General features: G+C 39.1%; 2 protein-coding genes across 2 annotated transcripts; both read right to left on the bottom strand.

Annotated features, from left to right (window-relative positions):
- Positions 1–9,058: 9,058 nt before the first annotated feature.
- Positions 9,059–11,210, bottom strand: LOC129765803 (uncharacterized). Its single transcript, XM_055766232.1, has 5 exons — positions 11,076–11,210; positions 10,061–10,937; positions 9,512–10,000; positions 9,259–9,453; positions 9,059–9,196 (listed from the first exon to the last, which is right to left on the bottom strand). The coding sequence occupies exons 1-5, from the start codon at positions 11,159–11,161 to the stop codon at positions 9,059–9,061; spliced, it is 1,785 nt and encodes a 594-aa protein (XP_055622207.1). The 5' UTR covers positions 11,162–11,210.
- A 7,211-nt stretch (positions 11,211–18,421) lies between these two features.
- LOC129765801 (uncharacterized protein K02A2.6-like) lies at positions 18,422–22,622 on the bottom strand. The gene is made up of 2 exons (XM_055766231.1): positions 20,724–22,622; positions 18,422–20,581 (listed from the first exon to the last, which is right to left on the bottom strand). Exons 1-2 carry the CDS (start codon positions 22,620–22,622, stop codon positions 18,422–18,424), a joined length of 4,059 nt encoding a protein of 1,352 aa, XP_055622206.1.
- Between the last annotated feature and the right edge of the window lie 2,179 nt (positions 22,623–24,801).

Here is a 24,801-nt window from a genome sequence, read left to right as displayed (position 1 = left end):
GCAGGTAGCATAAGAAAAAAGTTTGTTCTTTTTACAATCTGCTTTGGTGGCAAATCCAGAACAAGGCGGTATCGAGGGCGTTCGAAATGGTTTTCCATTTCAAACCACGAGTACAAAGTTTTCTAAATTGGAACCATTCCATAAAACAAGGCGCTTATCAGGGTCATTAAACCTTTCAAAAAAGAGTTTACAAAATACAGTTCAATGCTTTCTACAATAATATCCAAAATAATAATAAAACACAAATTGATTTTTTCATAATTTATTTGCCAGGATCTGATGAGTATGTGAATTTGGCAGTTGTTCTGAGATTATTGATAGTTGGGGACTTTCCTGATTATTCAATTTTCACCAATTCTTAAATTGTTTCCAGATTGAAAGTACAGTAATTTACAATTATTTCGACATTTAGCTAATTGGACGGACATGTAATGCGACATATTTAGTTCGACATTTTTGTAAACATAGAGATCCAAATTATGACCCCACATTGAAAGTCGACACTGTACCACTGTCATCGAAAATGTTCAATTACAGGTTAAAATTACCTCCAATCCGACACTGAGTGGTGGTAATGCGACGAGCCATTGAATGTAATTTACTGTACAATATGTCACAAGCTGGATGGGAAGAAATTTTCCAACTGCGAAAGCTGTGGCGAGTGGCAAACGCAATCGCTAAACAGAAAGGTTTAGCCGAACAAGATGGGAATATCGAGTGATAACAAAACAATAAACTCTTTAGATTGAAGATAATTTTGTGATCCTGAAGAGGACCCTTTTTAGCCTGCATGTGAATCCAACGAGCGAACAAATCGTGATGAATGTATTTGTTTGCCATCGCTGCCTTTTAACGCTCATTCGTTCGTCTCGTTGGACTCGCCCCTTTGGCTGAGTCTGCCGATTTGTCTCTATCCTGTGAGTGTGTACTGCTAGAGTATAAAACACACGGACCCCAAAAAATATGTTATTTTCTTTCAAACCGTAAACCCGTGTGGTTGTACGGAATCGGCATCGTGGACGTAACAAAGGAGGACAAGTTAAGGGAAAGGCAAAGTCTCACTCGAACCGTGCAGGTCTCCAGTTCCCTGTTGGTCGCATTCACTGATTGCTCCGCAAGGGTAACTAGGCCGAACGGATTGAGGCCGGAGCACCAGTATACCTAACAGCGATTATAGAGTTTCGGCCGTCGGAGTGCTCGAGTTGGCTTGCAAAGCTGCTCACGACAATCAGAAAACCCGCATCAAGAACAGAGCAGCTTCGGTTCGGCGCACATCAAGGCAACAATTAGTTTCAGTGAGTGGCAAAGTGTTTCTCCGGCACGTCGCATTAAATTTACTGAACAACATGTCACAAGCTGGATGGGAAGAAATTTTCCAACTGTGAAAGCTGTGGCGAGTGGCAAACGCAATAGCTAAACAGGAAGGTTTAACCGAACAAGATGGGAATATCGAGTGATAGCAAAAACACAACACCAAAGGTTTTTTTCAGAACCATCAACATATTCATAAAGAGTAAACAGTAAACTAATCCAGTTTTCAGGTAGATAGGTAGGTATTCACGTAGGAGAAGAAAATAAAACAATATATTTAAAATAAATATTTAACAAAAGCTGTCCCCTTTATATAGTCCTACGTCACTCCGGTTATGTCCCCGACATTACCCACCCGTCTTTTTTCTTCAATAACGATTTTTATTCGTCAACCAATCAGAGCAAAGCGCGAAATCACCCATGACAGTGCGAAAAAAGATAGAACTCTCCAAGCTTTGGCTGCGAAAATCGCGTTGCTCTGATGAGAGACACTACATACATCAGACAGGTGGAACAAAATATGCTTGATGGGTGGAATGATATATCGAAATAAATGTTCAGTTCTATACATATGAGGCGCTTCATAAAGTGAGAGCTGAATCGATTACCTATTGCAAGTGTTTTGCTGCATAATAATAATTATTTTTACGCATTTTTGTTAATATTTGATTGAATTCGTTAGTTTTTCAATTATTAATTATTTAGAGTTTTATACTTGCTTTCACATTTCTAGCAACATGATTTTGTTCCACCAATTTAGTACGACCGTGTCCATAACAAATAATGGCAGTATGATTAGAGAGACGCAGGTTTGACAGACAGATTATGACAGATCATCTCGCGATATCGCGCACCATTGTAAAGAGCTGCCAATATGATATCGCGAGTGAGTATATCGCATGCGATTAAAAGCCTGCATTGTAAGGAAAGCATTACTGTTGATGTATACTCGATTTTGTGTTAAAAAATTGAATAAGATTTTCGTAGTTTATAAGGCCAAGTTCTATATTCTCAATTTCATATATTTTTCAATTTCGCGTAACATTCATATACTTCCTGATTATTAGAAAAAAAAATCTGAGGGAGCTGGGGCGATTCATGAATTACGTAAACATAAAATCTTCTTGTTGCAAGTTGAGAAAAAAAATTGTATCGTTGCTTTCAATCAATTGATTGGCCTATTGCGTGTACATTAGGGTGGCAATGGATGTATGGAAAAAAATTCATCATCGAATTTTAAAAACAAACCATGTACATTTTGTCTATTGGCCCAAAAAAAATGATCTGTGCAAAGTTTTAGCGCAATCGGACATGATTTAGGGGTGCCTCAAAGCGTTCAAAGTTTTGATTTTTTCATCCTCGAAAATCTTCCAAGGGTCGAAAGGTTGATTTTCGGCCAAAAATTTTTTTTTCGAGATAACACCAGATCTCGACGTTTTATGCATTTTTAAATCATTTGGCATGGAAAAAAAATCGAATTTTCAAATTTCCTTTGGAAGATTTTCGAGGATCAAAAAATCAAAACTTCGAGAGCTTTGAGGCACCCCTAACTCTAAAAAAAATATCAATATCCAAATTTTCCATCTTTTTTAAGCTTTCGACAAATTAAGATTTTTCTCATATTCAATATCTATATGAAAATATCAAATGTTTCCAGAATTGAATTTATTCAAATCCTTATTTTATGTTGTAGCTAGTATGCTCAATGATGGATATACCTGTTAGTAACAAATGATTTACTCAATTGAAGCCCAATCAAGCCCAACAGTAAAAATATTAATGTTGAAGGAATTCGAATTATTGTTTCATTTCAATGATTTGGTTCTCTTAAAACAAATTAAAAGAAAAGGGCACAAGGGAAAAGTTTACAAGTCAAATAAAGCTCATGAATGTAATATTTTTACAACTAAGTGTATGATTATAGATTTGTCAGATCCATTTCTGGATGAACATATTTTTGCCATCAAATCAATGGAGTGTGGTGTGCTGTGTAGGTGGGTTAGAAAAATAAAAAAATCTGTTTAATCATATAATTAAAATGATGATTTTTTTAATTCGCATTCGGCGGAATTGGTTAGCTGCTTCAAATAATTGGTTTGTGTTGAAGCATACCGACTGTTTATGTAGCCTTCCATTTCCTAGACAGGTTTAGAGGCAAGATCGTCGATGTACTCGTGCTAGTCTGTTGTAGGTGCAATCATCAATTACCCTCGTGGTTAACGGTTTTGTTTAGCGATAACAAGTTAACTATAGCTTCTTTACAGGCCGAGAAAGTATACATCTTGCTAAGACCTTCTTCAGTAGCCTCGGCCTCATTTTTTGTATTAATAATCTTCCTTTTTTGATGTTGCCACGAGCCTGTTGTAATGAAATAAAAGTAAAACGATTCGGGCCAAATTAAAATTTACTTCCATACCTTCTGTCATTCCAAAGATTTTTTGGTTGGTGGCCCAGGACTGTTAGGCGCTGCAGTTGTATCCACCCACACCGAAGCGAAAATTGGCTTCGATGTGCACGCTGCCTCAGCAGATATCAAACCCTTTGCCATCGTAGGATTTTCCTCCATTCTTCGTACATGCTCTTGGAATTATTGCGGAATCGCTACGTGTAGTCTAAAATATGTCAGAATGTATATTTATAATCACCTAGCTGACCCGGCAAACTTCGTCTCGCCCATTTTTTTTTGTCAAACATTCACGTTTTCTTACTAAGCGCAAGTTCATGAGTCCATTCATAGAACTGTTCATTGATTGATCTTTTAATCGACTCCGTTGAATTTACCTTTTACTATAAAATTCCTAGTACTTCTACCAAAACTCATCTTCATAATATCAGATTATTTTCAGACACAAGGCTCGTTCAAGATTTTTCAACCACTTGCAAATAACATGTTTCTCCGTTACATAGAACAAATGTTTGATACAGAAAATATGATAGAATAAAACCCAGTCCCCTCCCCTCTTCCCCCTTAGAGAAGGGGAAGAGTGTCTATTCACCACAGAAACGTTTCGTGTCTCCTAAAATCTTCACATGCCAAATATGGCTCCGTTTGTTTGATTGGTTTTTGAGTTATGCAGAAATTTGTTTTTCGTTTGTATGACAGCCCACACTAAGAGAGGGGGAGGAGTGTAGAACCACCATAGGAACATTTATTGTATCCAAAACCCTCCACATGCCAAATTTGGTTTCGTTTGCTTGATTAGTTCTCGAGCTATGCAGAAATTTTTGTTTCATTTGTATGGGAGGCCCCCCTTAGAGAGGGGAGAGGAGTGTCGAACCACCTTAGAAATGTTTCTTCCCCATAAAACTTCCACATGCCAAATTTGGTTCCGTTTGCTTGATTAGTTCTTGAATTATGCGGAAATGTATGCTTCATTGTTTGGCAGCCCTCCTCCCCCCTCAGAGAGGCGGGTGGAGTGTCTAACCACCGTTAAAACATTTATTGCACCCTAAAACCTCCATATGCCTAATTTGGTTTCGTTTGCTTGATTAATTCTTGAGTAATGCAGAAATTTGTATTTTAATAGAGTAACACGAGTCAGAGATAATAGAGTAACACGAGTGACTTGAGTTATCTCACGTCATTCGCGGCGTGGAATAAACCCCACTGTTTAAATTTTTCTCTCTTTGCTCATGAATCGTTTGTTTTACATTAGCTATAACTAGAAATATTGTTTTAGAATTGCGGTATAAGATTTGCACAATGGATGAATGAATGAATGGTCAAATTGAATGTGGCATAAAAAAGAATACAGGTGAACAGTATTCGTATTCAGTAGAAGATGGCGCGTCATTACTGATATCAATGACATTTCTGTACGTTTTCGGTGTTTGGGTTCCATCATTCTCTAAAGTCAGATTGAGTTTGTTTATTCTGAGTACTGTTCCGCGAGTTGTTATAATTTTTTTCTTGTAGATCATGATAATCGAAATTTCTGTGCGGAAATTAATAGTTAAGGATCCTATCAGAACATAACGGCCAAGTAAAACGTAAGTATTGGTGCGATTCAGAAGCATGAAAGGAAGTACCAAGAGCTTGGGTCAGTTTGCGTCCGGATAGGACGTGAACGCAAACGGTTGACAACGACCGGGATGATGCAGGAATCGTCGGAGAAGTGCGAAAAAAACCCAAGAGCTACAAGCAGAACTATAAAAGAAAGTTTATCATTGAACATATCGGAACGAACAGTGCGATTGAACTTCAACAGCAAGGATTAAGGAGCAAGTTTGCATCTCGGCAACCGTTAGTCCGCAAGGTCTACCAGATCAAACGTTTGGAGTTCGCTAATAAATATGTCCACAATCGTTCTGGAAAAAGATGATGTGGTTAGACGAAAGCAAACTCGAGCTTTTCGGAACGAAACAACAACCCAATGTATGGATTAAGCGAGAAGAGGAGCTGCTTGATAAAAACGTTCAGAAGACAGTGAAACACGGTGGCGACAACATCATGGTCTGGGGGTCTTTTACTTGGTCCGGTATTGGAAACATGATTCAGATTGATGGTATTATGAGTGCTGACAAGTACATCGATATTCTTAACACTCCTATACTCGCGCATTTATCTGTTAGACCGAGAAATCAATAATTCGTTAATTTCTCAGAAAATATCAACACTACGACTTTACGATTCTCTCTAGCTTCGTTATTCGTCGTTCGTCATCGTTTAGCGTATCGCATGTGTTGGTACAAAGGGGAGGTGTGCCACTTTTTTAACACTTTCGGTCTGACACACCGACGCGAGTATAGGAGTAACTTTTTTGGACAAGTGCCTTTTTTCATATTCTAGAATATTTTTGAATTTTTTTTTTATCTGTATTATAGTGACTTTCAACTCATTTGGCTGGTTCGTCACTTTTACTTCCATTTTTGAAAGAATGTCGGGAGTGAGAATTGAACTCGTGACCTTTAGCGTGAGAGGCATGGATGTTACCACTACGCCGGATCGCCTCCACGGATATTTTTGAATGAAATGTATAAATTAATGTTAGTGGCGTGGAATATTTATTGCATATAATGCATAAGATCATTACCGGACTATTCTTATTTGATTTCAGTGCACCATCTAAAAAAAGGCATTAATTTCTAGTTTATCAAGGATACAGAGACAAAGAATATGAGATATATGCAAACTTTATATTCAAGAACATTTATCATCTGGTAATTGTCTAGAAGGTCGTTATACATTCTTCTCTTTGATAAAAGATCCGAAAAATACGCAACAACTGCATGAAAGTTAAAAAAAATATGTTTGTTTCGGGCATGCAGTTATGCTATATTCTGATTCTTACTCCAATGAAACCACACTCGATTAATCGGCCTGATTCTACGCGGCGTGTGAGGTGAGATGACAATTGTCACATCACCATCACGCAACTCTCCTCACTCTATTCCTACAGTCGTTTCGGATGCCGTGAGAGGTTCATTTGATGTATGTGAGAGGATGAACAGCAAGTGACAAGGCGTTCATTCTGCTGGTTGCCAAATCTGATCAGAGATGCCACATTCGCACATGTGTTCACGAATTTGTAGACATTTAACTTTTATCATAACCTTTTATTCCTGCTGCAGGCTATTTAAAATAGTGACAAAACATTATTGATTCCATATGATAAACGAAGCTGGTCAGTATGTCCATTACATTACATACATTAGCACATATTTACAAATATTTCAGATTTTTATCGCATATATTTGAGAAAAAACATCTGGCATCCCAGAATTTTATTTGTTTCGCTCAGAGAGGTCAGATATTTGTTTTGCTGCAGTCAGTACCGTATCTATAGATCTGATTTAACCTGGCCTGTTGTTAGTGTATCAGGACATTCTGCCGAATTTGCAGGTATTTGATTTAGATTTGGTGAAACAGTTGATTGCATCCTGTAAAGTTTAGCATTTTTGTTTGTTTTGGTCGTAGTTGCTGCTGCTCTCTGCACTCTCAGTGTTAAATTGTTGCTCTGGCTCCGGCTCGGGCATATACCACGGCTTCTGAAATGGATATGCAGTTCGGTGACGATGACTCGCGGATAGATAGATGAAACACAAGACCCATATGATAGATATATTTTAGAGAAAATAAATAGATTTCATGAAATGAAAATAATTTCGGTGTGCTTATTCGCCCAATTGAGGAATAACAGACTCACTACCGCTTTCACAAAAAAAAACTACTTGCAATTTGTCTTTCGTACTGTGAAAATTGAAGATAAATTGAATTTATTGATACATATAATACCATTACTATCGATTCTATACGACCCAAAAAACACTTATTATTCCTCTTCCTTTTTTCATTTGTTTTCATGCACTGTCGACACCTCAAGACATGTCGACGATTGTCACCTAGAAATCCCAGTTCATGTGACAATCGTCACGTATATTTGAGAGCGGGAATAAAGTGAGAGTTCATTCAAGTGAGATTTCTCACGGCATACGCCTGGTGGAATCGCGTGACATAAGTGACAATTGTCATCTCACCTCACACGCCACGCAGAATAAGGCCGAATACGTTTTTATATTGTTTAATGTCTTTATACTTCCATGAATTATATTCTGTTGCTTACTTTTAGTTATTAATTAAAAGTAAGTGAATAATTCGAATTTCTTTATTTGTGTTAGAGTATCAAACTTACCCTGGTTTGAGGAGGCTGAATTAGATGACTATTAAAACATAATAAATATGAAGAAAATATATTTTTTTTTAGTTTTTTCATTCAATCATACACTCTTCTTCAAATAAATGCTAATAAAGCCTGAAAAATACACAATGGCAACATTACAGAGAAGTTCAATTTTCGGTCTGTGACACCGTGCGCGAGTATACGTGTTATGATTTTGCACGCGAATACAGGAGGGTTAAGCACAATTTGAAGAACTCAGTTCGAATAATCGGTTTGCCGAAGGATTGGATCTTTCAGCAATACAACGATCCAAAGCATACGGCACACGTCGTTCCACTTCCGTCAATCTCGTGTGAAGTTGATGGATTGGCCGCCACAACCACGCGATCTGAACCCGATCGAAAATCTGTGGTCAATTCATGAAAATGGATAAAACCACGATGACCAACAAAACTCTGCTGTTTGAGGAACTTTCAACGACGTAGGAACAAATTGATCAATATATCTGAAAAACTTGGTTGAAAGCATGTCCCGTGTCGCCTGCAGGCAGTTATCTGTGCCAAAGGAGGACAGTATTTCAGTGACGGGTTTCAAATACACGATATGTATTCTTTATATTTGCCAGACCAAAATAAGCAATTAATATTCATTTCACTATTTTGAAGAACAAACCAAATTTTAACGAAACTTCTTTCTTTTCACTGGGTAGGATGATATGCAATTATAATCCTGGAAAAATAAAATCTCGATTACTGCTTTGAATTCGTCTCCCTTTTGACTACATTTTTAAAACTAACAGAGTGTATTCTTATTTATTGCCAGTACTTTATCCATGAAACTCGTGTACTGGAATAGGATATTTTGCTCGACTCGACAGTGACCGGAGCCGAATTGTTCGTCTCGCCATCTAGAATAGGACCCATAGTATATTTCCCATAGGCAAGAAATCCATTAAAGGAAAAGTTTTATTCACAAAACCCAGGTATGATTAATCACGCTAGGAATAAAAAATACTAGAAAAAGGACAACCTTACCAAAGCAACAATGCTTCCAATTAAATTTTAATTACAATTAACAATTAAAAAAGCAGTTGAAATAAAAATAAAACAAATACTTTTTTCTACTCTTCATCGAGGGGGGCAGGATCCGTGCATGCGATAGGTACCCAATCGATTAATTGCCTCACTAAAATCATCCGTTGCGCCACGAGCGATCCACTTCTGGAACATTGTTTGGAACACGGTGCCATCAAGCTTACATTCATCCTACAAAAAAACCACCCTAGTCATAATGAGCCCCAAAAATGGCACACAATCAATTCGCCTACCATGAATGTTTCGTCAAATCCGGCCCCGTAGAAGCAATGCTTGATCAATACGCGCATCTTGAGGTACATAAAATACAAATGAAACGCTCGTAGATTCAAATTTTCCGGCAGGTGATTTGGTTCGCTAGACTCCTTGCGGCATTCCTGAATGGCGAGTAGAAATATGTCCGCCTCGAACGGGATAATGATCTTCGACTGCAAAATTTTGCTGTTGCCAAAACTCACAGAGTATAGCTGGTCGTTAAGTACTCACCGTGACCATGAAGAGTAGGGTAACGGTATCATGCAAGTCGTTGCGATTTTCAGTGCTGTGGAAGAAGTTCACGGATGTTTCGTCGAACTTGAGACCGGTGATAAACTCCAAAAAACGTATATTGAGCCCCAATGTTTCCTCCTTGAAAGAGAATAAGTCGTCGAGCGAGAGTACTTCGAAATTCTTCGGATATTCGGGTTTCAACTCCGTTGTCGCGAAAGGCTCATCATGATTACGCTTAATCATAATATATCGCCTGAGAGAGGAATCGTTTCGGTGTTGTAAAATCAAACCGCTTATGCGTTGGTAAATAGACATAACAATGTCGTAAAAATTGACCCCTTGTTCAAGCCAATAGCGATAATCGATGAACGTGATCGAGCAGCTGAAACATATATCATGATAGATATCGTAATTGAAAGAATCTTGCCCTTTCAACTTCATGCTTATGATGTCATTATTTTGCTCTGTTGATAGTTTTATGTTATCCTAAAGAAAAAAATCCTGACTTCAAGTGAAAGTTATATTATTCAAACAAAGCAAACTCACGATGTTGTAGCTCTCACAAACGGACTTCAACTGATGACAACTGTCGATGAATTTGTCCTCCCCATACAAGTCGTGGGCAATTCGTAGATAATCATCATCCTGTAGATTACCAACGGAACGTTTTACGTAATCAATCAGGTTTTTGAACAGTCCTATTTTGCTATTTTCAATCTTCGCTCGCTCCAAAAACCCACTGAACGTCGGTGTAGTGTAATACCAATCGCAGAAAACCCCGAGCAATCGTAGCTGTTTGACCGAGAGACGAAGCGTCCTCCGGACAGCAAGTGGCTCAATCTGGGCGATCGTCATACCGATCTTGTTACTGTTAGCCATCGACCACAGTCTGTACTTGGGCATCACGGATCCAGCATAAAGTAAAAGTGAAAAATTCTTCGTTATTATTGCGAACGCCTCGTGCTCGCTAGCATATCGGATAACTTCCTGATGTCGGGTGTTATCCCAGGCGCGAAGAATGGTTCCATACATTCGGGCAATTCTCGTAATTGGGTCCGTCCATATGGGCTCGATTGGGATCAATTTTGCATTGGAAGCCACCTCACTGTAGTGCTCCTTTCCAAGCCGATCGATTATGCCGCACTGAAGCCGGTAGCGACATTCTTTGGTGTACTCTTTTTGATAGTTTGGATCCTGGAAAATGTGTCCACTAACGTCATGAAACGGACCGTTTGTGATGAAGGTAAGATTCGCTCCCCAAGAACTCAAGTCAGCGAGGAAATCCTTCAGTTCCTCCACTCGCTGAGAAGAAATTCCGCACAGATCCCTCATTTTCGTTTTGGTGCTGCTGTTATGTAAATATCCCCCAAGTTGGTCAAAGTACATCAAATCAATTATGATCAGTGGCTTCTTATAAGTTTTGCTATATGGACCCGATGAGAGGAATAAAAGCAAAATTTGAAACTAAGGTCGAGTTTTTCAAACATATTTTAAAATACAGTCAGTTGGAAATATTCGGACGATACTTTAGACAGCCATTTTTGGGCAATTTTTTTCTTACCTTCGGTAGATATTTATCTGCTCTTGAATTGATATGGTCTCTACCAGTTTTCTTTTTTGCAAGTCTAGATAAATAAAATGAGACATGATTAATCAATGTAAAAGGAATGTTTTACTAACAATTCTTTGATTTAAAACATTCAGTAGAAATTCACGTGCTCTAATTCAAAATTATGACTGGTCAGAAATTCAGTTGACAGCTAACGAATAAATTAGAACAAATTAGTACAAAGCAATTTAGAGAGGTTGTCGTGACAATTTTCAGAGGATTTGTCGTTTTAATCACAGTGACTAAAATTCGAATTTGTACCCCTCCATGCAGATCTCTTTTAACCCTCCTGTACTCGCGTGCAAAATCATAACACGTATATTCGCACACGGTGTCACAGATCGAAAATTGAACTCCTCTGTAATGTTGCCATTGTGTATTTTTCAGGCTTTATTGGAATTTATTTGAAAAAGAGATTGAATGAAAAAACTCTAAGGGGTGTAAGTGATTTCATCGATTTCTCTACATCGACTCTCTCTTTATGTGTGTATATGTATGACCATTATATTTAGCGAATAACTATACGAAAGTCAAACATTTATATTTTGCTTTTGAACGTATGAATCTAACGACGAATAGTTAATCACCTCTATTCCGGTACACGAACGGGTTTGAAATTAGCAAAATGATGCATTTTGTAACCCGTTCGACTTCGAATAAGCACTTTTATCAATCTGTTCGACCTCGAATTATTTCGAAATTTGTTTTTCATCAATGCAAGGATGCCAAATTCGCTGACTTGTTCGCAATTTTACTGATATTTAATTTTCGTCGCAAGCTCTATTTAGTTGCAGACTTATATTTTCAGTTGCAGACTGCAGGGATATGGTATTTCTCTTCTCTATGGTTTGGTTCAGTTTCCTGCGCTAACAACCTCGTTTTTAGACATCACTTTGCGATTCTAACGGTTAAAAAGGTAGCTGGCGGATATTTATACACATCAACATTTTCGTAGCAGACTAAAAAAATCATCTGGCATCTCTGGAGGCGATGACGTTTACTCTGGCAAAACCCAAAACGAAAACATATTTCTCAATGGTTTTCATTAGCTGATAGTTCTAGATGTTTGCAGTGCAGACTTTTCCAGAGCGTGTTTTTGAAAAGCTTAACTTTTACAGTAAAACTTTTGAATATTTTACAAAAAGATCAAAAGGACTCGAAGGTATGTATATTTCCTATTCTCAATATCGATTATTTGCGATGTGAAATACGAAATTTTCTTACATTTGAAAATGTAAAGTATTGCGTAATTTCGGGTGATTTTATAATATAGGTTTACTATCTTTTTTCAGATGCCACAACCAACCGGAGATGTGGAAACTTTAAGGCTGAGATCTCTCAGCTGATGTCGCTTATCATCAACACGTTCTACCCGAACAAAGAAATATTCTTGCGTGAATTGATCACTAACTCTTCATATGCTCTCGACAAAATTCGTTATAAATCGCTCATCGAACCCTTAAAATTGGACAGCGAACAAGGAGCTGTTTATCAAGCTCATTTTTAACACTTCTATACTCGCGCATTGGTCTGTCAGACCGAGAAATCAATAATTCGTTCATTTCCCAGAAAATATCAACGCTACGACTTTGCGATTCTCTCTAGCTTCGTTATTCGTAGTTCGTCATCGTTTAGCGTATCGCATGTGTTAGCACAAAGGGGACGTGTTTAACACTTTCGGTCTGACACACCGACGCGAGTATAGGATTAACTTTTTTGGACAAGTGCCTTTTTTCATATTCTAGAATATTGTTGAATGAAATGTATAAATTAATGTTAGTGCCGTGGAATATTTATTGAATTTCATGCATAAGATTATTACCGGACTATTCTTCTTCTTTCTTTGTTTTTAAGAGGCTTTAAACTTTGCAGTTCATTCGCCTCTAACCGGACTATTCTTATTTGATTTCAGTCCCTTTTGTAACTGAATTGAGCGGATCCATATATTCACCTTCATTCCGGTTCACGATCGGCGATTGGATTGATTGGATTTTACAATCCGAACGAGTTCGAATATTTTGCATTCTGCCCGTTCGCCACTAATCCTAAAGGGCGGTGATTTTCGAACTTTCATCGCAGCTGTCATACAACTGTGAAATCAAAACAAAAACAAAGGTTTTCTCCGCAAGCCACTTTCGGAACGATTATTCCATTTACTGATTCACATGTCATTCGAACTCATTGGCATCCGAAGTTGAACCAGATTTTCCTTGGGTGTGGAAATGGAATTATCTGTGGATTGTGCGATGAGAAGCGAAGTATGAGAGGAGTCAAGCTCTGCGCGGATCGTGCCTATCGCCGGAAAATATGCGGAAGTGATCGGAGGCGCCCAAGTCATTACTCCCCACGCGTTTTCGATGTTCCATCAGGAGAAGTCTCGCTCTCATCGGAAGAAGATGCAGAAAGATCGATTGATTCTTAATAAATCCAAATGACCAAATTTTCCCACTACCAGTGAACAAAGGGGGCGTGTCACCAGTTCCGGAGGCACCTTGACGTCGTATGTAATTAGGAATCTTGGTCTGAACAAGAGAGTGGAAGATGATTAAGATCCTCGTGAGACACTTCTCAAATATGCTAAGGATGTAGAAGAAAATGCTTATTGGATTGTTCCAGTCTACTCTAAAATGCAACCTAGGGCAATATCTGTCTATGAAGATGAGCCGAAGAGTAAAAAAGAGAAGAAACAATAAAGAAAATAAAAAATATTAACGCTTACATCTATCAAATAGTCAATTTAATTATAATAATCTTCAAAGATAGCATGCTGTAAATGAAAACAGTTGCTAGCAATCTTCCGTATGTTGGCTCCGGCTTGCAAAGCTTGCATTAATGCTTTCGTTCCGGTCTTGGCGATCGTACCAAGGTTATTGACCAGATCGGTTTTGGTCGGTCGGTCGGATGTTAGTCAGAGTTGCAGCTTCCTTGTTAACCCTCCTATACTCGCGTGCAAAATCATAACACGTATACTTGAGCACGGTGTCACAGACCGAAAATTAAACTTCTCTGTAATGTTGCCATTGTGTATTTTTCAGACTTTATTGGCATTTATTTGAAGAAGAGGGTATGATTGAATGAAAAAACTCCTAAAAATATGTTTTCTTCGTCTTTATTATGTTTTAATAGTCATCTAATCCAGCCTCATCAAAACAGAGTAATTTTTGATACTCCAACAAAAATAACGAAGTTCGAATTTTTCACTGTTATTAATAAAAAGTAAGCAACTGAATATAATTCATGGAAGTATAAAGAGCTATAAAATAACATAAAAACGTATTAATCGATTGTGGTTTCATTGGAGTGAGAATCGGAACATAGCATAACTGCATGCTCGAAGTAAATATATTTTTTACATTTCATGCAGTTGTTGCGGGTTTTTCGGGTTTTTTTTTATCAAATGAAGAATGTATAACGTATTGTAGATAATTACTAGATGACAAAGGCTCTGGAATATAAAGTTTGTATATTTCTAATATGCTTTGTCTCTGTATTCTTGGTAAACTAAGAATTAATGCCTTGTTTCAGATGGGGCATGAAAAGATGATATAAAAGGATTTCTAGGAATTTCCTTTTCTTTTTCTTGTTTTCTTGTCGATATTGTGCATTATAAAAAAAATATCCCCGAAAATGTAACTGTTAAAAATTAGCATAAGCCACCGATTAGTTTATAGTTTACTGTTTACAATTATTCCACAAGTGAAATTCTTTCACAAGTGTGTATATGTATGACCATTATATTTAGCGAATAACTATACGAAAGTCAAACATTTATATTTTGCTTTAGAACGAATGAATCTAACGACGAATAGTTAATATATGGATCCGTTCAATCCAGTTACGAAAGGGACTGAAATCAAATAAGAATAGTTCCGTAATGATCTTATGCGTTATATGCAATAAATATTCCACGCCACTAACATTAATTTATACATTTCATTCAACAATATTCTAGAATATGAAAAATGGCATTTGTCCAAAAAAGTTACTCCTATACTCGCGTCGGTGTGTCAGACCGAAAATGTTAAAAAAGTGGCACACTTCCCTTTTGTACCAACACATGCGATACGCTAAACGATGACGAACGACGAATAACGAAGCTAGAGAGAATCGCAAAGTCGTAGTGTTGATATTTTCTGAGAAATGAACGAATTATTGATTTCTCGGTCTGACAGACCAATGCGCGAGTATAGGAGTGTTAAATGTAATGTTGTTTTGTCCACATGATTTCTATGGCAACCGCTTGGCGCGCTGCAGTTTGTTTATTGTGTCCTTCGCGCATAGCAGAAATAAAGTTTTTCTATATTGAGTGTGTTGAGGAGAACACTTTCAAAATGCCCAAGAAAATACAATATTCTGAAGAAAGCCTAAATTATGAATGGGTCAATATGATGACAGTAAACTCAAGCAATGATAAAGGCAACATCTACTTGAGAATTCGAATGTTTTCATTCAAAAATGGTGATTTCTAAAGCCGGACAAACCATGATCGTATTCTGGGCATCATAATTCCTCTTTGAGGAAAATCGTGAAAAAACATAAAAAATTGAATAATTTCAATGGCTTATGGTAGTATTAGCAACTAGAGACGTGGGGCTTTTCAACAAACCTTCAATTATATGTGATTTTCATGAAGAAAGGGGGGTAGGTAGGTGTTTGGTGTTACGAAAATGTCCACGCTTGTCCACGGTGAGGGGGGAGAGGGTTTTGATAATGTCCACGTGGACACGTTTAGTATTTTTTAAAGTAAAACATTCAAGTTAATAGTCAAAATTTAATGAGATCTGTTTTTTATTTACACGATTTTTTTTAATTTCACGCTCGCCCTGAGTACTTAGTATTCATCAATAAAAAAAACTGAACTACCTAAGAGTGTTGCTCGGTCAAACATCCATATTTTTTCATATGACTGAACCTCTTTCCTGAAATGTATATTTAAGCATCAAGTGTAGAAAACACGCGTTATTTCGTGTTCCATCCGTTAGGCTAATGCTTCCTTTACAATGCAGGCTTTTAATCGCATGCGATAGACTCACGCGCGTTATTTTTCAGAGCAGCTCTTCACAATGGTGCGCGATATTACGCGATAATCTGTCATAATCTGTCTGTCAAACCTGCATCCCTCTAATCATACTGCCATTATTTGTTATGGACAAGGTCGTACTAGATTGGTGGAACAAAATTATATCGTTAGATGTGTGAATGCAAGTATTCCAAATAATTAATAATTGAAAAACTAGCTAATTCAATAGGATATTAACAAAAATGTGTAAAAATAATTATGATTATGCAGCAATATGTTTGCAATAGGTGATCGACTTAGCTCTCACGTATTGAAGCGGTTCATATGAATAAAGCTGATTTTTTTTTTCGATATATCATTCCTCCCATCTAGCATATCTTGTTCCACCTGGCTGATGTATGTAGCGTCTCCTGTCAAAACAACGCGATTTTCACAACAAAAGCTTGGAGAGTTCTATCTTTTTTCGCACTGTCACGGGTAATTTCGCGCTTTGCTCTGATTGGTTGACGAATAAAAATCGTTATTGAAGAAAAAAAATCGCGCTCAATGTGAACGATTGTAAATCCGGCATAAACGCAAATTGAGAAGCGTATAGCGCTTGTGAGCTAGCACAAGACGACCAACACAACTCATGTGTACCACAAACGTAGCGTGGCGGTGCGCATATTGAGTCGCAGTTTGCTGTGGATTACGTGCCACTCGCATACAATTTCTGATTCACACAGAGTTGCGCGATATATTTATTTACTAACACAACTACCCGACCGGCACAACCATACAGTGCCAGACTCACGACGCTATATGATTGTTCACCACCACAACCATCACAGCCGGCATGACCAGCACGAGAAACTGTGGTTCAGCCACAGCGTCGCGCGAGTCGTGTCTCACGAGCGCTCCACCATCTCGCGTCATCTGGGCAATTTGCGCCGTTCTATCTGTTTTCATTAGCGACAAAAACAGGCGCTATATCGCGCCAAGTTACTCGCGCTATATGCGTCTCAATTTGCGCCTTGCCTAAGGCCAGGTGCAAATTGAGAAGCGTATAGCGCGAGTAATTTGGCGCGATATAGTGCTTGTTTTTGTGGTGTATTAGTTGTGTTGGTGAACAATCATATAGCGCCGTGGGTTTGACACTGTATGGATGTACTGGTCGGGTGATTGTGTTAGTAAATAAATATATCGCGCAACTCTGTGTTAATCAGTCATTGTATGCGAGTGGCATGTTATTTACATCAAACTGCGACTCAATATGCGCTCCACCACGCTACGTTTGTGGCACGTATGAATCGTGTTGGTAGTCTCGCGTTCGCTTACGAGCGCTATACGCTTCTCAATTTGCGCCTAGCCTTACAGACGGAACGCGAAACACGAGAAATCTCGTGAGCGGTTCGAGAACTCTCAAGGATTTCTGAACATTGAAACGAACAACAAATTCTTCCATGAGTGTACGGGCCGTATCTCTGCAGATCTATTTCTTGATGTGGTTCTTCATTGATGTCTGGTAATTTTTGTAATACGCTTCTTTTTAGTTGTCTGGAAAGTTCATGCTGCTACTGCTGGCAATCAAATGGAGACAATTATCAAGAATAATCCTTGATGTACATGAATTAGCAGATTAGCTACAGATGTCGAAAATCACCGTTCATGAGAAACGAAACGACACGAAAAACGCTACAATGCATGGACTACATATTAACCCATATTACGGAACCCGATCGGATTTGACATATCGCAATCCGAACGAAATAAACTTTTGCATTCTGCATTTCAAGGTTCCAACATTTGCACAACCCGATAGGATTTGACTCGATCAGATTAAGGAAATAGAAACACAAATTTCGGACGTTTTTTCGAGCTCCGAAAAAGTAAAACGAAGAATATTTTTACCATCCATAATATCACTATTTGTTTATCTATCTTTCAATAATAAAACAAAAATTGAACGGATAAAAAATATATTCACAATTAGAAGCTGATCAAGTGAGGGGGTTCAAAAGAAGTCATGCCATGGCGTACACGATTCCAGGCTGTAAGATTGTGTCCGTCCTTCTCTACGCTCGTAGCCCGAATGACAGCCCGTAGCCCACCCATCAATGTATATGAATATAGAAGGTATGCTTCGGTGAATAACAATGTGAGGCAATACAAGGTGTGAGTAAATAGGTGTGTTGCAATGGTTTATTAATACAAGGTAGGCAATACACTACAATCCCTCCTTTGATTTAAAAATGCAAACAAGTTTAAATATTTATTTAGATCTGTTTGGTCTTTACAGTTAATACGGTATATAATCTTGATACTTCGTCGGTACATTTCTCGGACGTCTTGTTACAGGTGATCTGGATGAAACGGATGCCTCGACTGATGTGTTTTCTGACTCGACCCTGGAATCACATCTCCTGTCGCCGTCGATTTCAGATTGAACTGACGGAGAGATAGGCTCTGAGCTGTCTTCCTGAGTTTTCCGGAAAGTTCTTGGATCTTCAATTTTCTTTAAATGAGCTGAACTTCGCCTATATTGTTTACCAGTGGCCTTCGATTGTATGACGGTATCAGTACCTTCTTTACGCTGAATTACAAACTCTTCGTTAGTGAATTCGGTGTCTAGTTTATTTGATTTTCGCATCCGCTTAGCAAGTACGACATCACCCTCTTTTATATTACTCTCCTTTGCTTGTCTTCTTCTGTCACTGTACTCTTTCCCCTTTTCTTTGATGACAGCATCTCTCTCACGTACTCCTTCATCTTCAAGAAAACTCGAAATCGTTGGTAGCTTGCTTTTTATCTGACGACCGAACATCAACTCTGCTGGTGATTTGCCTGTGGTTGGATGCTTCGAGGAATGATAGGTTAATAGATACAGCCGTAGCTCGTTTCTCCAATCTTTCCCAAGCTCCTGAGATATTCGGAGGCGCTTCAAAATCGAACGATTTTGCCGTTCAACCTCTCCGTTTGATTGAGGCCAGTACGGTATTGTGTTCAGCAATTTGATACCATTAGTCGAACAAAACTCATTAAACTCCTCACAATCGGAACTAATCTGTGGTGCATTATCGGCTTTCAAGAACGATGGAATTCCGTACCGACTGAACATGGTCATCAACTCTCGCGTAACATTTGTTGTTGTTGTTGTATCCATTTCAACTACCTCTATATAACGACTGTAACAGTCAACAACAACCAACAGGTGTTGCCCCTCAGGCAGAGGTCCCAAAAAATCGAGTGCCAATGTTTGCCACGGTGATGAAGGGAGGTGACTACGTTGCATTGGCTCTGGTGCTTCGGGAGCAGCAACTAATACGCAACCTCTACAACGCTTCACGAATCGTTCAACTGCCTGATCCATTTTAGGCCACCAGACATTTGATCTTAGGTGACTTTTCATCATCACTATGCCAGGATGACCCTCGTGAGCTGTAATCAGCACTTTTTCTCTTAATGAAAAAGGTACGACAATCCGATCGTTTCGTAGCAGTACGCCTTGAAAATTGCACAATTCATTGGCAACTACTCTGTATTCAACAGATAAGTTCTGCATATCACCATTCCTCAGAATTTCCAGTACTTTTGAGATTTCGTCATCGATTTCTGTTGCTTGTACAATCTCATTCCAAGTTAACGCAGCACAGTTAGCAGCTTGAATGGCTACTTCGCGTACGAATATTTCCTCCGATTGATCGAATGGCTTAGGTTCCTGGATAGCTAATCGAGATAGCGAATCAGCTATGTTTTCTTTACCTGAGACGTGTATGATGTTATAGTCAAACGTTTGCAATCGCAAGACCCAGCGTTCTATTCGCGCACAGGGTTTTGAGCGCTTGGAAAACAACAATTCAAGAACCTTACAGTCTGTCAGGATGTTAAATTTCTTGCCAAGGAGATAGTATTGGAATCGTTCCACGCTCCACACGACAGCTAGGGCCTCCTTTTCCGTTTGACAGTACCGTCGTTCCGTTTCTGTTAAGGATTTGAAAGCGAAACTGATCACACGTTGGACATTTTCGTCGTTGATTTGGAGTAGAATAGCTCCTAACCCTTGGGGACTGGCATCTGCTACTACAGCTGTACGATCTTCTACTTTATAGAACCCCAAGTTACTCACGTTACTTAAAGCCATTTTGATGGATTGGAAAGATTCAGATTCTCTGCTAGTCCATTCAAACTTAGTACCCTTAACCAAAAGTTTGCGCAACGGTTCATCAATAGTCGCAAGATGCGGAATGAATCGATTCAGGTAGTTGGCCAATCCGAGAAAGCTACGTACCTCTGCTTCATTTTCAGGCTCTCGGAATGACATCAACGCTGCTACTTTTGACTCGGAAGGACTTATCCCGTTTCTGGAGATCTGATGGCCCAAGAACTCGAGTTCGGTAACCCGAAATTGGCATTTCTCCCATTTGAGCTCCACTCCCCTGTCCTTCAATCTCGAAAGAACCTGGAATCGAAACCCTGGACTCAGTTCACAGTTCAGTGTATATTTTATGAAGAAATTCAAAAGTTTAATCCAAGAAAGTAATTTTATTCGTATAAAGGGGAAACAAATACAAACAATATCAAATTGTCAGAAATCAATATACCTTCTCAAGTCGATTATCGTGCTCTTCGATGTCCTTCCCTTCTACAATTATGTCGTCGAGATACCAATAGGTGCCGCTACAATCTGCCAGTATTTCGTCCATAGCTTTTTGAAAAAGCTCCGGTGCCGTTACTAAGCCGAACGGCAGTCTCTTAAACCGGAATAGCCCCCGGTTGGTCATGAAGGTCGTTACATCACGTGATTCCTCTGCCAATTCGACCTGCAAGAACGCCTCGCGAATATCGAGCTTGCTCCATATCAATCCTCTTCCCAGGCGCGCAATGTAATCTTCCACAACAGGCATCGGATGGTGCTCACGAAGAACAGCCTCGTTTACTCGGCGGAGATCAACACAGAGTCGAGGCTCACCATTTGCCTTTCCTACAATAACCAACGGGGACACCCAGCTGGTTGGACCTGTCTTGATTTCGATGATATCCCGCTTCAGTAATTCATCGATTTTCTTCGCAACTGCTTGTTCCAATGGCAAAGGAATGCGACGCATTGGCTGGAAAACTGGGATGGCTTCAGGATTCATAGGGATGTAAGCCGTGATACCCCTAATATTGCTGAACGGCTGTGTAGAGTTCTCGACACGATTGACGTGCAAACCAATCTTTAATACACCTAACTGCTTCGCTGTTCGGTCACCAAGAAGGCAACGTTGGCCTCCTTTGACTACGAGAAATTCAGCTTGAATTGTCTTCTCTCCAATGGTTATGTCCGCAACGAAGGTTCCCAAAATGGTCAATGGAATATCGCTGCCATACGCTCTTAAAATTCGACTGCTCCCTCTGGTTGACGAATACACCGAAATCCTACTATTTTTCATTTTCACCCAAGATACCTCGCTAATCAAATTAGCATCAGCACCAGAATCGACCAACATTTCCGTAGAAACACCACCGATACTGCATGTAAGCATGTTTGATTCATTACCTGAGTAGAAGGCGTAGTACACTTTGACTTGGGTTGGGTTGTCTTCTGGTACGACTACATTTAGATCATTGTCGTTGCTGATGCTTTCAATTACTCGGATTTGGTTCTTCTGCGATGGTTCTGATCGCGTTGACTTTCGCTTACGGCACAGTTTCTCGAAATGACCGTAGTTCTTACAGTTGCGGCATTGCTGACCGCGTGCCGGGCACATTGGAGAGGTTGACAGATGTCCCCGCCGACCGCAATTGTAACATTTCTTCATCGACACCCTGTTTGAGTTATCTCTAACAGCACTACGGCGGTCTCGATTCTGCGAATGAGCACTGTATACCTTATCCATCGTGTGAGTCCCCGATTGGGTAATCTCAACCAATTGCTGGTCCACGCCTTCTTGGGTAACTCCGAATGCTTCGATATCCTTGAAAGGCAAATCCTTCAGCAGAATCATTCTGCGCACTTCGTTTGAAGAACATCCTTCAACAACGGCATCCGTTAGATAGATATTCTTCAGGATTTCCTCTATATCGGCTCCATATCTTTCGAATCCACACTCACCAACTTGCTGCTTAAGACGGATGACGTAATCCGCAAATCTTTCACCAGAATTCTGCTTTATTTGCCGGAGCTTCCTGCGCTCAGAAGTGTTTTGGTGTCTTGGTTCGAAAAATGCGTCGAGTTTTTCAACCGCTACATCGTACCATCGCGGAACCAGGGAGACCAGTGGAACGTGATCATGATCTTCCAGGTTCTTGAAAACCGTCTGCAAGGCAGAACCACCCATATGGAGCATTTTCGCTCGCATGACTCTCTGATCCGTTATATCGTAGGCCGCAAAGAAGCACTCCAGTGACTCCTTCCACACCTTCCATTCTCGAGCAAGTTTACTTGTTTCGATTCTATCACATCTAAAAGCCGGAACCGCCCGTGATTCATCCATCTGAAACCACAGAGAGACAAACATTTTATCTTCCATCTGTATTCGATAACACAATCTCAATTATGCCCGTCTGCTTCATCAGTGCGTCTCCAATTCGAATTACTATACATCGAATTGGCCCCAGTTCTAATTCCCTGCACTTCGATTTGTGAATCTGATCTAGATTTAGCTTGAGCCAAAACAAAAACAACAGGGAAAATTCTCGAATTTTCGTCTTGTGTTTACATCATTCGGCCGTATCCCGAACGGCTTCGTTTGGTTATGACATAACCTCTTATGCAGGAAACAAACTTTTCTCTTCCATAACATTTCTCGTCGAGATGCGAACCATTCACAGTAGGGAAGACATGAAACTTCCGCACTCCTCGAGAATGTCTAAATTCTATCGAACTTTGCCCCCTGGAGAATTCTATCAATTCTCGCAAATCAAACAGGAGGAATCCTTCCGACGTCAAACAGGACGAATCCTTCCTTGAGCCAAAACAAAAACAACAGGGAAAATTCTCGAATTTTCGTCTTGTGTTTACATCATTCGGCCGTATCCCGAACGGCTTCGTTTGGTTATGACATAACCTCTTATGCAGGAAACAAACTTTTCTCTTCCATAACATTTCTCGTCGAGATGCGAACCATTCACAGTAGGGAAGACATGAAACTTCCGCACTCCTCGAGAATGTCTAAATTCTATCGAACTTTGCCCCCTGGAGAATTCTATCAATTCTCGCAAATCAAACAGGAGGAATCCTTCCGATTCCCGCCAACGCCGTGAGAATCACTCTGATTCTCGCAAAATTCGACCCCACGGAGAATTCTTCATAATTCTCGCGTTTGCTAAACATTCCACTTCCAGTTGCTACTGGATTTTACCTTGTGATAAAGGCCACGCAATTTTCTTACACAATGAAAATATTTTGCTGGTTGCATAATTACCTCGTTCCTCAATTATTTTTTCTCCTCGTCGCCAGTTGTAAAATTGTGTCCGTCCTTCTCTACGCTCGTAGCCCGAATGACAGCCCGTAGCCCACCCATCAATGTATATGAATATAGAAGGTATGCTTCGGTGAATAACAATGTGAGGCAATACAAGGTGTGAGTAAATAGGTGTGTTGCAATTGTTTATTAATACAAGGTAGGCAATACACTACACAGGCCTTCTGGTTATCTGAAACAAACAAATCGAACAGATTCTGAATCAGTAAAGATGCCACTATCGCTTGAACCTCGGACAAATCAAAAACGTGTTTTTTGACAAAATGGTGGAATATTGAAGAAAAAAAAATGCTGTTTAAAACATTTTTTTCAAGTTTCTTTATTTTTTAAATAGTAAAGTTACGAAATTATGATATTTTTTCTAGGTTCTTGCGATAGAGAGATGTATGTATACAGATTGTATTCATATAAACATAGATCGGATAAGTAGAACTTGAGATATCGTGTGCCAGTTCGAAAAAACATGTTTCGAGAAAAACGCGTTTGAAGTTAATTGTTATGGCCGTACTAGATAAAATGGCTATAACTTGGTAAATAATGAGATTTTCTAAAAGTATCTTCTATGGTATATTCTTCAATGTCTGAATTAAAGAAATATGAAAAAAATTATTTTTTTAAATTTCTAGACTAGAATACCCTCTTAAAGAACGCAATATTGTGCTAATTTCAAATTAGACCGGATTCCGGAATAAGGGTTTATTGTACCGAAAAACACTTGAAGGGATTTATCTCAATCTGCGATTCGTTTCATAAACGCGACGAAAATACATATTTGTAGCAAATTGTAAAGGGCAAATCATTCACAAGAATGACTAGTTGGAAAAAATCTTAGCAAGTGAATGGAACCCCGAAGCAGGATTTCGCTTGAAGAAAGTTATGGCTGGGTCTGGTAGGACTGGAAGAAGATCTGTATCAAGAGCTTCTACCAAGCAACTAGTTTCGATGAATTCCAACAAGTACTGCTAGCAGTTGAACGTGTTAAAATCAACGATCCAGAACGCTTCTCGGGCACTTCTAAAACTCTACCAGCCTTACTCACCAGATAGTGCATCTTCTGATTATTAACTGTTAATATTCTTGTAAGAACTTCAACTTACTGCATAGCATAACTTCTGAGAGGATGGAATTCTCAAGTTGTATGAAGGATGCTGCAATATTCCGGAAAAAACGGTGCATCTATGATCGAAAAGATGTATGTCTACAAAAATATGCT

This window comes from Toxorhynchites rutilus, chromosome 2 (genome assembly GCF_029784135.1).
Source record: "Toxorhynchites rutilus septentrionalis strain SRP chromosome 2, ASM2978413v1, whole genome shotgun sequence".
In the NCBI taxonomy this organism is placed as follows: Eukaryota; Metazoa; Arthropoda; class Insecta; order Diptera; family Culicidae; genus Toxorhynchites; species Toxorhynchites rutilus.
Note: the sequence above shows the minus strand (reverse complement) of the source record. Positions and strands in the feature narration are given on the sequence as shown.